Raw genomic sequence first — 13,741 nt, 5'->3', positions numbered from 1 at the left:
TCGTTGACCTAGAAGTAGTAAGAAGCTGCTCAACATACTTTTTGGACTCTCTGTGTTCGCCTCCTTGTACGCGTTTCTTTTGGTTGGTTAAAAGGGTAGCCGATGTTGATTTAGGCAAATAAAGACTAGGTACTGCCTCAGGTTCGAGTTTTAGACCCTTTTTAGAAACGTAATTTAAAAGTTCCTGTTGTAGATTTCTTTGGTAATCTTCAGTTTTAAAATGTGTATAACAAATTCTTGCAGTATTACAATTAAAATTATCCTATCTACAACAAGATATAATCCACAGTTTTCTGGTCACGCTACCTTTAGGAAATGTATGAAACCTAAAGATTTTATCTTCATTGTCACTATTGCAACAAGCAATTGCACAGCGTACTTTGAAAAAGGTACAAAACCAGATATACAATGGCAAATAAAAACTTTCAGTTTTACAAAAAAATACTATACAGTATAAATAAATAGTAACTAAACACCATTTGTATAAAGACACATATATAAGCATATATCTAAATTATTTTTCTATTATAAAATAGATGAGTCAGTCAGTATTGAGATACTTTAAAATATATTTATTATCTCATAACTTGCAATTTGCAATAGTCACCATTGATAACCGATAATATTGTTGAACTTTTGTTTTTATACAAGCTTTCTGTCTTGCCGGTGTAAAGTCGTCTGAAGTCGATATTTATTGTGTTTTGCGTTTGAACTAATTCGTGTCTTATTTTCATATTATTATATTGTTTGATAAGTAAATTTTGCATATAATAATCGGTAGGTTATAGTAATGTGTATATTTTTTATTTTACTAAATTGCATTATAACTCATCTAAAATACCATATTGAATTGTAAAACAGATTTTTCTCTATTGTACTCTATTTTGTTTTTATTTCAGTAAAACTGCTTGGAAGTGAGTGACACTGAATCAGAATAAGCAAATCTACTACTATTTACCTATTCACAGTATTTCATCTGCAGAAAATTTTTAAATTTCAAGGGATTTGCATACAAAAACAGTACTTATATTATTAGTATATGTATGAAAACAAAAATAAATATTTTGCCTGAATCTCTAGGAAAAGTAAAGGTTTTACGCTACTGAAAATATATTTTTTATTCAATTATAACCAAAACAAAACATTTAAAAAAAAATTAGATCACTTTTTAACCATAATTTCAAAATTAATGTGTACGTTAAGCTGTAATAATGGGTTCGAGGTGGTTCAGGCGATCTTAACTACGTCACACTCCTGGGCCAGCTGTCAAATGTCATGCGCAATATCATACCTTGTGTATTCATTGTACCATGGTTCTAACTTACTTTCTGATGTCTGATGGTATTTCCTTTATTCACTACTATCACCTGTATGCACTTAACTTTTGACACCTATTTTTGAACTCTGTTGAATTTTCTAACTTGTAATTCCTCAATTATTTGAAGTTTAATTCGAAGCGAAAATCAACGAAACTACTGTTGTTCTTTTCAACTAATTTAATATTTTGTCTTAGAAGTTACAAAGAATTGTGCTCGAATGTGACAAAAGTAATTATAACTTTCTTGCAGTAAGTAATTAGATATACTTCTAAAAAGTATTTTTTTTTGGATTTTAGATGACTGTAGATAACGTAAAAGTCCATTTAAACGAAGATCGACCACCTGTTAATATTACTTCACCAGGACCGATACCAATAGATTTAAATGTTACTCATATGTATATAACTCGAACGGAAGATGGCGTGTTTAACCTGTTTCCATGTAGCAAATCAAAAACCAATAGTACTAATGGTAAGTGAAGTTTATTATTAAACGGAAAACATGATGTCATGCTAGTTTTTTTGTCGCTGCTAACTAAACATATTAGAAATAAATAGGGTACTGAAAAAAGACCTTGAAAAGACAGAGATTCTTTGTTACAGAATATTTTTTATTTGTTACATTTATAAGCATTGTAGTCCAATGTTTATGATTTTTTTTTAATTCAAATCCTTCCCTATAGTACACCGATTTATATTATTAATGTTGTAGGTCAATCAGCAAAGAAAGAGTTAGTGAAAGTAGATAGCGTATCTCTAAATAACGACGACCTGAGAAGACTGATGACATTCGAAAGAATATCCGAAGAGAATCGCCTTCTACGAAAAACAAAGGAAGAAAGTGATAAAGAAAAAGATGTCTTACGAGAATACCTGAAAAAGTCGCAGGACGAAGTAACGCGACTGTTAAACGAGAAACAGAATTTACTAGACGAAATAAGACGTTTGCAGCACCACTGGAATAGTTCTAAAAGATAGCAATGTTGTTTCGATTGTACAAAGTGTTTTTGTAAGGATAATCCCTCTACTACTCAGTAGTTTTATGTAGCAGACTGCTAAAATTGGCTGGATTAATCAAAAATGACGTTTAACTCAGGTTATTCAGATGCTGGTGATTGAATTTTAAGCTTTTAAAAGATACAGATGAGTTTTATATTCCTTATAGGAATCGTTAAATGTTATTGCACTTAAATATTAATAATCAGATAGATATAATCTTTCTTACCAACCCAAATTCTTGGTAAAATATTTTTTGTATTTGTTTTGTTATTTGTTTTATTTTTTTGTTGGCGAATACGTTGCACATACACTTGAAACTCTCCATCTTCTGACTGTTGTCTCTTTTAGGATATCTGTACTTTTTAATTCCGAGTATAATTAATTTAATATTTAGGTTATGTACAATCTAGAAGAGGTAGAAAAATATTGTAGAACTATAGAGAAATACATTGTTCAATCTCAAAATAGACAGAAAAGTGTAGGACACAAAAATAACACGGTCATCGTGCTGTAAAAGCAGAGGAATCTCTCTCTCTTGTCGTTTCCTCATTGCTGAGGATCGTGATTTCCTACAATGCGGGCTGTCAATTCTCTCCATCTCTTGCGATTTTGGGCTGCTCTCATGGACTCGGAAAACGTCTCTCCAGTGGCTTTCTGTACTTGATCTGACCATTGGATAGGTGAGCGTCCTCTGCCTCTACGTCCTTCTACGTTTCCGCACACAATTAGTCTTTCTAAGTTGTCATTGTCTCTTCTCGCAATGTGGCCAAAAAACTTTAAAACATTTGCAAGACACTGAGAGGAGAGTCTGGTCTGAATGTTTAGCTCTTCGAGAATCGACTGATTGGATCTGTGCTCCGTCCACGAGACGCGTAGCATTCGTCTCCAGCACCACATTTCGAATGCGTCAATCCTTTTCCTATCCTCTGATTTTATTGTCCATGTTTCGGCACCGTAACTGAAGCTTGAAAAAATGAGTGTCCGTACCAGTCTCATTTTGAGTTTTTTGGATAAAGAGCGGTCCTTCCATATTTTTGACAGTCGACTCATCGCGTTCTTGGCCATTTCATTTAGGGCGCCTGTTGTTTGGAGGATATTCGCGTGGTATAGCAGAGGAATACGAACAGGAAATAATCGAGATAAAATAACAGTTGAACGATAACTGTATCTACATATACATACCTAGAAATAACTTAAAAATCAATGCGGTACCGTTGCATATTTTTTTAGAAATTTTATGCCACGGTGGATCTAGAGTTATAAAAAACAATTGCTTTGTAATAGGTCCGCTATATTCCTCAGTTAGTTTCACTACACTTCCGAGCGTATGTGGCTGCTACAGACGGAGCCTAAATCTACAGTAGTTGATCCCATCGAGGGATAAGACTGAAGAAGTAGAGGGTACCAAGAGGTATGGTAAAATCAACTACAGATACGAGTTAATTAAATTATATTAGATTTTAATTATCCTCATATTACAAAACACGATAAATAACTTCAAAATTTTCCAGTATTCAACAAGTTTTTTTTCTGAACAGGTTACAATCAGTCTTTCCAATGGCACTAGGACTCTTATAGTGATCGGTCCTACACATTTAGGTCATATTAAAAATGGCTAACGGGCACCATTTTGTAAAATAATTTTAAATGGGAGCATATTATGGAAGTAACACGTTATTTGTAGAATTAGTTGTAGAATTTAGTTTGACGTTTGTTAGAGTGTCCGGCTGCATTTTTTTTGGCAACCTCATTGTTTTATCTTGTGTAGTTCTTAGCAATTACTTCAGACTGTCCCATTATTTAGTTGTTACTAATTTTGACATATTTTGATGATCCTTATGACATTAATAGGTTATGTGGGTTGTACAAAAAAAAGTGTTAATTACGTTTCATGTTTAATTACGATTATATATCATTTAAAATATTGCTTATTTAGAATTGTTATCATAACTATTAAAAAAATAATAAATTAACAGCCAACCGCCTGATTTAACCCTTATATAGTTGTTAGGGCTCGTAATAGTTGTATTTCCCAGTATATCCATATCATTGGCGACAGCTAGCTCAATGCAAGTATCTTGCTTTCTAAAGAGAACAGTTCTTGATTTTGATTCTCGTTCGATGCTTTAATAAGCGAAGTTAGAGCACTGAAAATAGGGCATCTCCTTGTTTGAGGTCAATATGTATTCTAAAGAAGGTCTACAGTTTACTGCACTTCTTGATCCTTCTATTCAAGCTTTTGTGAGATTAATTAATTTCTTCGGTATGCTTAGTTCCGTCATGACATTTTACACCTCCACTCGTATGATGTTATATGCTTTCTGTGTTTGAACCATCATATATTTGAACTAGTATTGAACGTAAAAACTATAAAACTATAATATATATATATATATATATATATATATATATATATATATATATATATATATATACATACGGAGATATTGAGTTTGTGAGACACAATTAGAATTTCACAATTCCTCTATAAGTATTTAATGCTTTCCTAATCATCATGAGGACCTTGTGAGACTAGAATTAAAAACCAATGTCCAACTGTCCAACTGACAATCGTCATACAATGTACCAGTGTACTCTTGTAGAGACCTCTATAAGAAGAAACACGAGTTCACACGACTTTTCTTCGATGGTGATTTAAGTAAACTACAAAATGCGAGCTTTCGAAAGCTACAATACGATTTTATGAATACCTTTATTCCGACAATACATACATAACCAAACAGTTAGCCACGAAATCAAACTTGTTAAGCAATGTAAAAAACTTGTTATCCTCGTAAAAATTTGTTAAGCAACGCATGCTTACCCAATATATGTTCCGACGAAATAAAATTACTTTTTCAGAACTATCGAACAAAAGTGCGACCTACCCTCTTATCCCTTTCGATTTTTTAACTCTCTCTTTTGATATTTTCCACATTCTTTTGTTTTACTTGCACTATTTGGTTTAATAATCCAAGCGAAGTTTTGTAAATTGGCCCTGAATTTTTACCAAGTGTTGCCAGTACAATATACTGTCCTAGGTTCATGTTATAATAATTTAACACATTTAAGTTATATACAGGTACCATAAGATTTTGTGTTTGCAAAGATAAACATTTTATGCTTTTCCATACTGCTTAAAAAGCTCTAAAAAAGCACAATACCTAAAAGTGCACAATACAAGGAACCTATAATCAACAATGCTTAATTGCTTCATATTTATATTACATGTGATCAGTGTGTTCTGCTTTATGTTAAGTGTGGTATGCAATATGGAAGAGCATTTAATGTTAAGATTTAAATATTTATCAATAATAGTACTTCTAAAAGATAAAGTCAAAATGTAACATTAAAACTCATTTGATGACTTAAAAAGCTTGAAATAAATCGAACTACTTGCACCAGGGAGAGAGGCTACTTTTGCAAATCATAAAACAAACTTTTTGTCGGTCCCTTTAACATAAAAGGTAAATTGATATTTTTGATATGTTTGTTTTTCAGGTAGACTTGTGGTTAATTACCATTAAATGTAGTAGATAATCCCGAAAATGTTCTTTAGAAAATTCGTTACAATTCCAGCTTAATGAAATTATATCCCATTTTATTGTCAGTTTCTTATATTATTGACAGTTTCAGTCGCTGAATAATAATTCTAAATACAGTAGACTGACTCTGTAACGAGAACTGAAATGGTAGACTAATTACCTCGTTATAAGCCGATCTCGTTATATCAGACAACAATAATACTGTGCATACATATGAGTATGTAGTTTTCGAAAACATTAACTTCCTATAGTGAACTCATTCGGGGCAATATAAGATGCTAAATATTGTTTGAATGGTGTTTTTGAAAAACAGTTGTTTACTTTTATTGTCAATGATATACGTTAAAACAAAAAATCAGTACTTACATTTTTTTCCAACTGCATAATGTATAAAGCGTATTTTCAAGGATAACATAAACTATTTCTTCTGCAATTGGAAGAAGTCTGTCATTTTTGACTGCTTTACATTGCCTAGTATCATTGTATCTACCATATTTTCTAAAGATGTGAAACAGTTGTATGCAATTGCGTTTAAAGCACTTTCCACATCTTGTCTATTAGGACTTTCTTGCGTAGATTCACCGAGATTGTCTTCACCATCTTCATCACTTTCGCCACTGACGATAACGCGCTCCGCCGGTGGATTTATTACTTCTGCTGAGATTCATCTTCTTCGTTTTCTACCTGTCTCTGTCCAACCCGCATGACCGAAACATTTTCTGATTGTGTTTTTATCTACGAAATTTATGGCATCTAATAAGTTAACAGGGGATTCACTACGGTTTTACACATTATTCAGATTCCACTTAACTAAAAGTTTTCTGTAGTGAACTTTAAGGGACCTTATGATGCCCTGATCCATCGGTTGCAGAATAGATGTGCAATTTGGGGGTAAAAAAAGAACTTGAATGTTTCTTAAACCGGTAACTTTCGGATGGGCTGTACAATTGTCAACAATTAAATGAATCTTTCGATGTCCCAACTATCTTTCCCACTTGAAAAGTTCTCCACTAAAAATTTCTGCTGTGATCCACGATTTTTTATTAAATTTATATGTGACAGGAAGCTGATTCTGAAACATCGTGGTTTTTGAGATTTCCCAATGACGACTAAGTTCCTTTTTTCGGAACCGGACATTTTGGCACACGCGAGTACAGTTACCCTTTCTTTTGATAACTCGCCACCTATACAACGTTCATTTTTGAATTTGAGGGTCTTATCTGGAGTAAGTTTAAAAAAAGTCCCAGCTCGTCTGCATTGAAAACATTATCGTCACTGTAATTGTGTCTTATTGTAGGCCATGACTTCAACCAGTTGTAGGTGACTTCTTTGGAAACACTCATCGCTTCACCGCAAATTTTTCCACACGTAATTTCGTGCCTGGCCTTAAAACGGCCCATCCACCCACACGATGCTTTAAAATTCTCATCACCACCAGCGCCCGCGAAAACTGTGTTGCTTTTTCTTGAAGCAGTGGTTCACTTATTGGAACATTCGCAGCCCTGTTTACGGTAAACCATTTGATCATTGCAGTATCGAGTTCTTTATTAGTTGCCGCACGTAGTATTTTCGATTTCCTGGAATAAGACAAACCTGCTTCGAAAATCTTGTGTTTATTGACGTGACAACGTCTTAAATTAGGTTGTGGCTCGAAGTTATTTAAGAAAAAGTGTAACGCCCACTCACGTCTGTTACAGTGAGTCGCCGAACGAGAGAGAGGCCCGCCGGACCGGCGAATGCCTTGCGTCTCTCTCCCACTCAAACATGATCGGTCCGCCGCGCGCGGCACTAGAGAATTAGGCGCGTTGAATCGCTAAAGTTGAAAATCGTTGAAAGTATCGTCAGCTGTGTCTGTAGTGAAAATGTGGAGTGCTTAGATTCGTCATTTACAACAACTACAACAATAAAGGTAAATAATTGTACACTAATATTTCATTATCGCAAACTATGATTGATTGATTAATTGTTAGATTGACACAAAAGTTGAGAAACTGAGTTTATAGGTTATGTCATACTATTGACAAATGTTGATAGTGTTAAGTAAATTATTAGTTTAAATCACTCTGCAATCAATCGTAATTCAGTCGATTGAGAAGAAACAGCGCGTATTGCTAGTCAAACATTTAAAATAACAAATTATAACTTCTAACCTGTCAAAACAGGGCGACCAAACAAACGAACTAAACCGACCAATCACCACGCGCGGAGTTAGAATTTAACTGTGTTTAGCAAGAATTTCAAATTCCAATTTTAGTAAATGTTTTAATTTTCAACTTTACCATTTACATTTACAAATTTTAATTAATTTCAAATTTATTTAGCAAAAATTTGAACCTTCGATCTGAATAAGTGTTTTGATTTTCAAATTGATTCTTTAAAATTAAAAATATTAAAATATATATAATCAGAAGTGAACGTCACATAACATTATCTGTACTTATTATTATTTAATATGTAGGCAAATACATGTGACCATACTTGGTAGACACAATTGGAAATAGTAATTTTTTATAACTGAAAAAAATAAATATATAAAATACTGGTAGCAAACAATAACTTCAATGATCGATATCTCCGCAACTAATTGATATATCGAAAAAATTTTCAAATAAATTTTGTAGAAAATAATAAGATCAATAATATAATATAAAATAAATAATATATAAAATAATATATAAAAATATAATATATAAAATATAAATAATACCTAATAAATCGGTAATGCAATTCTTATTTTCATTCAATTCCTTGTTCCTATTGTGCAATTTAATAATATTCATATCAATAAATATTCTACCGAGAAAAAGACGTTGTCACGTAAAATCTTCGCCCGTAAAACCGACTTTACAGGCAACCGATTTTTTTTTGAGCATAGTAGATAGAGTGGGACTTAAAATTCCTCTGTTACGACTAACTTCTGCCTTCTTCTTACCGTTTTCAACATCTTTACGGATGTTAATTTTTTTTCTAAAGTAAATGCTTTTCTTTTCATATTGTGTAATCTATGTGACTATGTAATCTACAAGAGAACTTTCAAAACGCGAAAGCACAATCAGGAAACAAATGATAAGCATCTACAACAAAAACAACTGTGAAATGAAGTTCTGGTGAAATTTGTTTTATTTGTCATGTCTTTAAGCCTCGTTACGTAGTTTATTAGGTGCGAATGGTCAAACACCTACACTGACACTTGTGAATCATGAATTGTAAATTTCCGACAACATAATATCGGTCTGGTCGATCGGATAGCCAAGCGGGCTGGGCGGCTGGCTTCTCCTTCGCTTCAATGCGAGAGATGTCAGTTCAAATCCCCGGCTCGGTGAATAGCAAACAAAAAGGCTAACGCAGTAGTTTAAAATTCTAAAATGAATCTGCGGCTTAGTCTAGAATATGCTGGTATCTGATCGGCCTATGGTGGAGCAGTACGGCAAGAGATAAGGGCTTGCGGCTAGGTGATACTCCTCCATAGATCCCTACCGGAAGGGCGTGGAACGCCTAAATACCGGGTATATATATATATATATATATATATATATATATATATATATATATATATATATATATATATATATATATATAATATCGGTCTGTAGATTAAACAGAAGTTTATTGCGGTCGGCAGTTGTAACGAATTATTTTGCCTACCATAGGGGTATTACTATTAGGGGTAGAAGACGGGGGATAGAAATTCTTGGGGCGAAGATAGGGTAAGCAAAATAAACGCTACTTGTGCAAACGGGCACTCAGGTTTTAGTAGGAGAGCTGGGGTCGTGGATAAGTAAAAGACAAGGGAGTTTGGATTGAGGCAACTACAGAAAAATAAAATAAAGGGTCATAAATCTCTTAGAACAAACAAAAACAAAACGAAACAGGAAACACCTCAAGAAATTTAATATAGGGCGCCACTTGAGGTGCCTAATTATACCTATTACAACCAACTAGTTGTAACTGGAGATATAATTATCAGAGATGCAAAACATTCAAAGTCTTTTTCAAATTAAACTCAAAAAGGGTTAGTTAAAAAAATAAACAAAATGTTGAAAAACAAAATTTAACATTTATTTTTGTGTCACCACAAACAGTTACAAAACATCGAGAACACAAAAATTCTCAAAAAAAGACAATACAAAATTATAATGACAATAGCTGCAAAATACAAAAATACAAAAAAAGACTTATGTTATGTGTCATCTGTTTACAATTTCCAGGAGTTGGAGATACTACAAAACTTACAATTGTTAATGGGCGACAATTTGTAGCAGAAAATAAATTACAAATTACAAATAAAAAAAAAATATCTTTTTAAGTGTTGTATGAAAGCAATTATTACTTTTTTTTAAAAAATGTCTGCTTTACTTTTAAAATCTGATCACAAGAAAAGTTACCTGAGTTTCACTGTATAACTTTCAATAACTGGAACAAAAAACTACATCTTCAAACTGTAAAAAAAATATCCCTAAACGGCTGCTTAGGACATTGAGGTTTGAGGTGGAAACTGGCACATTGGACACGCCATGTAAACGCGTCTTAAAAACTGGACAATGGAAATGTTGATATCTTTATAAACATATTACTTGAGTAAAATACCACTTCTCTAACATATTTGTCGGTTTTCTTTTTGACCGACCTCTAAAACGTCTTCATTCTTCCATTATCTCTGTCAACCTCATCAACTGCACTTAAAACTCAACACTGCTACTATACTGCATATTTTCGCATGACAAAGGACGAAAAAACAAAAAAAAAAACATTACGAATTAAAAGAAAAATTCGGACTAACACCGAAACCACTGCCTCTAACAGCGGCTCCACTGAGAGTGACGAAATTATCCAAAAAAATTGCTCACATCAGTTAGAATAAACAAACCACTTTGGGTATAAACAAAACACAACGGAAATTAAGACGTAGATTAATTTAAAAACGCAATATCGGGCGGTTTGAACAAAGAAATATCGAAGAATTTGCGCCTGTGACATAAATAAACAATAAAATGATTCATTATCGGCGGCGGCGACCTAAAGAAAGAACGAAAGATTATATGGGTTTTAAACTGAAGGATACGAACTAAGAAACATTGAAAAAATTCTTCGTTATTTTGATGCATATTAAAGGGGATTTCAATTAACACATATACGAGGGGATTCCAATAAATTTCAAATGCTACACAGTTAAGTTTATTGCGGGCGGCAGTTAATAAGGGTATTTATTTATAGCTACGGTCGGGCCAAAAACGTAAAAAACACGTTTTTTATACCTATTTTCTATAGTTATATTCAAATTTGCCTCGGTACAGAGGGTTATAGTTCAACAGAAATTTCACGAGACATCTAATGTACTTCGTTATAAGCGAAACCTTGTAAGAACCGTGTTGGTTATAGAGGGAGTATACTGTATAATGACGTGTAAAATTTAATTGGGATTATGCTCTCCATTATTATCATAGAAAGCGATATAAGTTCTATTTTTAATATATTTTCATAAGAAAAGCTAACCTACATTATAATTTTAATATTTTAAGAATTGTTAATCGTACCTTCTTTTTGGATATTAATTATTTTATTATTTGTATACTCAAAAAGGTTTAAGTGAAAAACAGGTATTTGGAAAAAACACCATTGCCACATTTCGTGTACATAATTTCCCGTTTTCAAAGGAATTTTTGTATCTTTCGTCTAAATGAAGCATTTTTGATATTTAGTGTTATTTGCAATTGTGTGAATAATTTTGATGTTGGATCTGTGTATAGTAAGTATGTATGTGTACATTAGTTTAGTTTGAAAATACAGTAACTTGGAATCAAGTTGCCTAGACTCAACTATAAAGTAGCCTATTTAAAAATCAATTAAAACCTAATAAATAATGTATTTCATAAAACCAGTACATATCTATAAAAAATGTATTTAATACTTGTGAATAAAAATATATCAAACGATATTCACAACATAATCTTAAATACCGCAGGAACGGAACCGGCGAAGAATGACTCTACTACTCTTCTACTGAACTAATCTTATTTTTTTTCCTATTCACTGTCACCGCCAGCTAACATTAAAAGCTTTTGCTTCAAAAATAAATTTTATGTCTGGCGTGATCCTATTTGATTATTTTAATCACATTGGAATATATTTTTATTGACGTTGACAATATTTTTGATTGGTCCAGCCATGTTTTATATTAGTACTAGACTGTTTTGTTTAGGTAATTTTTTACGAAATAATTATTTTGAGACTTGTTTACAATTTAAGTTTCCAGGGTGCACATAATTTGCATGAAGGGAGCTATGCTAAGCAATATCTTCAACAATTGGTGCCTGTTTGTAATATAGTGTAAATAAAATTTATATTTTATAGAGAATTATAAGTTATTAGGATCATTTTTCTCTCTAAATTTGTTAGAAGTAGTGAAATGCAGTGATTTAAGTTGAGGGGTGTGTTTTTTGTTTTGAGGTTAAGATTTCGAATAAGAGAAGTCTACATTAAATATTTTCTTAAAATCTTAATTTTCTAATACTTGTTTCTGTTTATATTAGAAAGCAGTACCGTCAACTCATAATACATTAGACTAACAAACATATTTAACTTTATTTTTACTTTTTGTTAATACACAATTTATTGTATTATGGTATGTACTGCTCTTATAGTAATTTTTATATTTTTTTATTTAGTTTGAATAACACAGTGCACAGCTTTTTTTACAAATTGCTTTCTTCTTTGTTTAAGTCCTTTTTACGAGTTACTTAGAGATATTTAATAACTTCTTTTCTTCTTTGTGTGTAGACATGTCTGTTTTTTAATGTGCCTCCAATAAGTTGTATTTCCATCGTTTTCATGGTCTTCCCACTGCATCGACTTCCTATTGGGAAACCGTTTTTTACGTTTTACTACTCTCTTTATTGTCATTTGGGTTATCTGATCGTTCCATTATACTCTCCTTCTTACACAGTCATCGATGTTCTCCACTTTAATCTGCCGTCGTATATCTGTACTTCTAGCTCTGTCCCACCGTGTGTACACGGTACTCTAAAGATTCCTGACCTTATCGCTGGAACTATTTGCATGACAGCTCTAATCGTTGGAGCTCTCGGAACATGGTGTCAGTCGAATTCTCGTATCCTGAGAATTTTTAACCCTCAAGGTTCGACGTCCGCAATTTTATTACCAAGGTTATTCAAGGTAGCATTCATATTCATAGTCATTTTATAAGGTCTTAGCATAAGTGACTTATGGCTTATTTACTTCCAGTGCAGGTACCGGCTTCTTTCTATCACGGGATCTACGTTTTTCAAGTTAGGCTATTTTAACACTTTGACATAGAATAAGTAGATGTTTGTGAATATCGTTTTTATGTTCTGTGAATGTCCCATTTTTCTACATTTTTGTATATATTACTACTTTTTTCTGCATCAATTTTGCGAGCCCACGACATTGGGCGTGCGATGCTAGTAATAACAGGGGGAGATGGTGAATCTCGTGTGATCAATAATATTGGTGAAATAGCGCACCTTAAATTACCATATGCTACTGGTCTGTTACTTTCCGGATCGGAACGGAGAGGAACAGACCAGTAGGACTAGGCCGGTTTTCGAATGACGAGGGTTTGGTTAAATGATAAACGTAGCCACCACCAGCCTTTCACTTTTTTCCAGATATTTTTATTTCTCCATATTGTTTTATTCAGGCATCCTGTCTTGTACAGTAGTGCTATGCCACGTGTTTTTTATCACAAGACTTTAGGCCTACTCCTTGCGGCATAATTAGACCCAATTCCAATTAAATTAAAGAAAACCCAGAAGAGTTAGACGAAATTACCTTGTCACCATAATTTCGAACGTAAACCTGAAAACGCCATATTTAGTGAATATTATACTAGTCAAATGTC

At 32.9% G+C, this 13,741-nt stretch overlaps 1 protein-coding gene across 1 annotated transcript in view; it reads left to right on the top strand.

Annotated features, from left to right (window-relative positions):
• LOC140437745 (bridge-like lipid transfer protein family member 3B) overlaps positions 1-5,060 on the top strand; it is a 49,780-nt gene extending 44,720 nt beyond the window's left edge. Inside the window, exons 19-20 of the mRNA XM_072527442.1 lie at positions 1,616-1,790; positions 2,031-5,060. Coding sequence (XP_072383543.1) covers positions 1,616-1,790; positions 2,031-2,296 — 441 coding nt within the window. The 3' untranslated portion in view covers positions 2,297-5,060. The remainder of the gene's footprint in view (positions 1-1,615; positions 1,791-2,030) is intronic.
• Positions 5,061-13,741: the final 8,681 nt, after the last annotated feature.

The sequence above is a fragment of the Diabrotica undecimpunctata genome, chromosome 3 (assembly GCF_040954645.1).
Source record: "Diabrotica undecimpunctata isolate CICGRU chromosome 3, icDiaUnde3, whole genome shotgun sequence".
Taxonomy (NCBI): domain Eukaryota; kingdom Metazoa; phylum Arthropoda; class Insecta; order Coleoptera; family Chrysomelidae; genus Diabrotica; species Diabrotica undecimpunctata.
The sequence above is the reverse complement of the archived record's forward strand: the minus strand, read 5'-3'. Positions and strand labels throughout refer to the sequence as shown.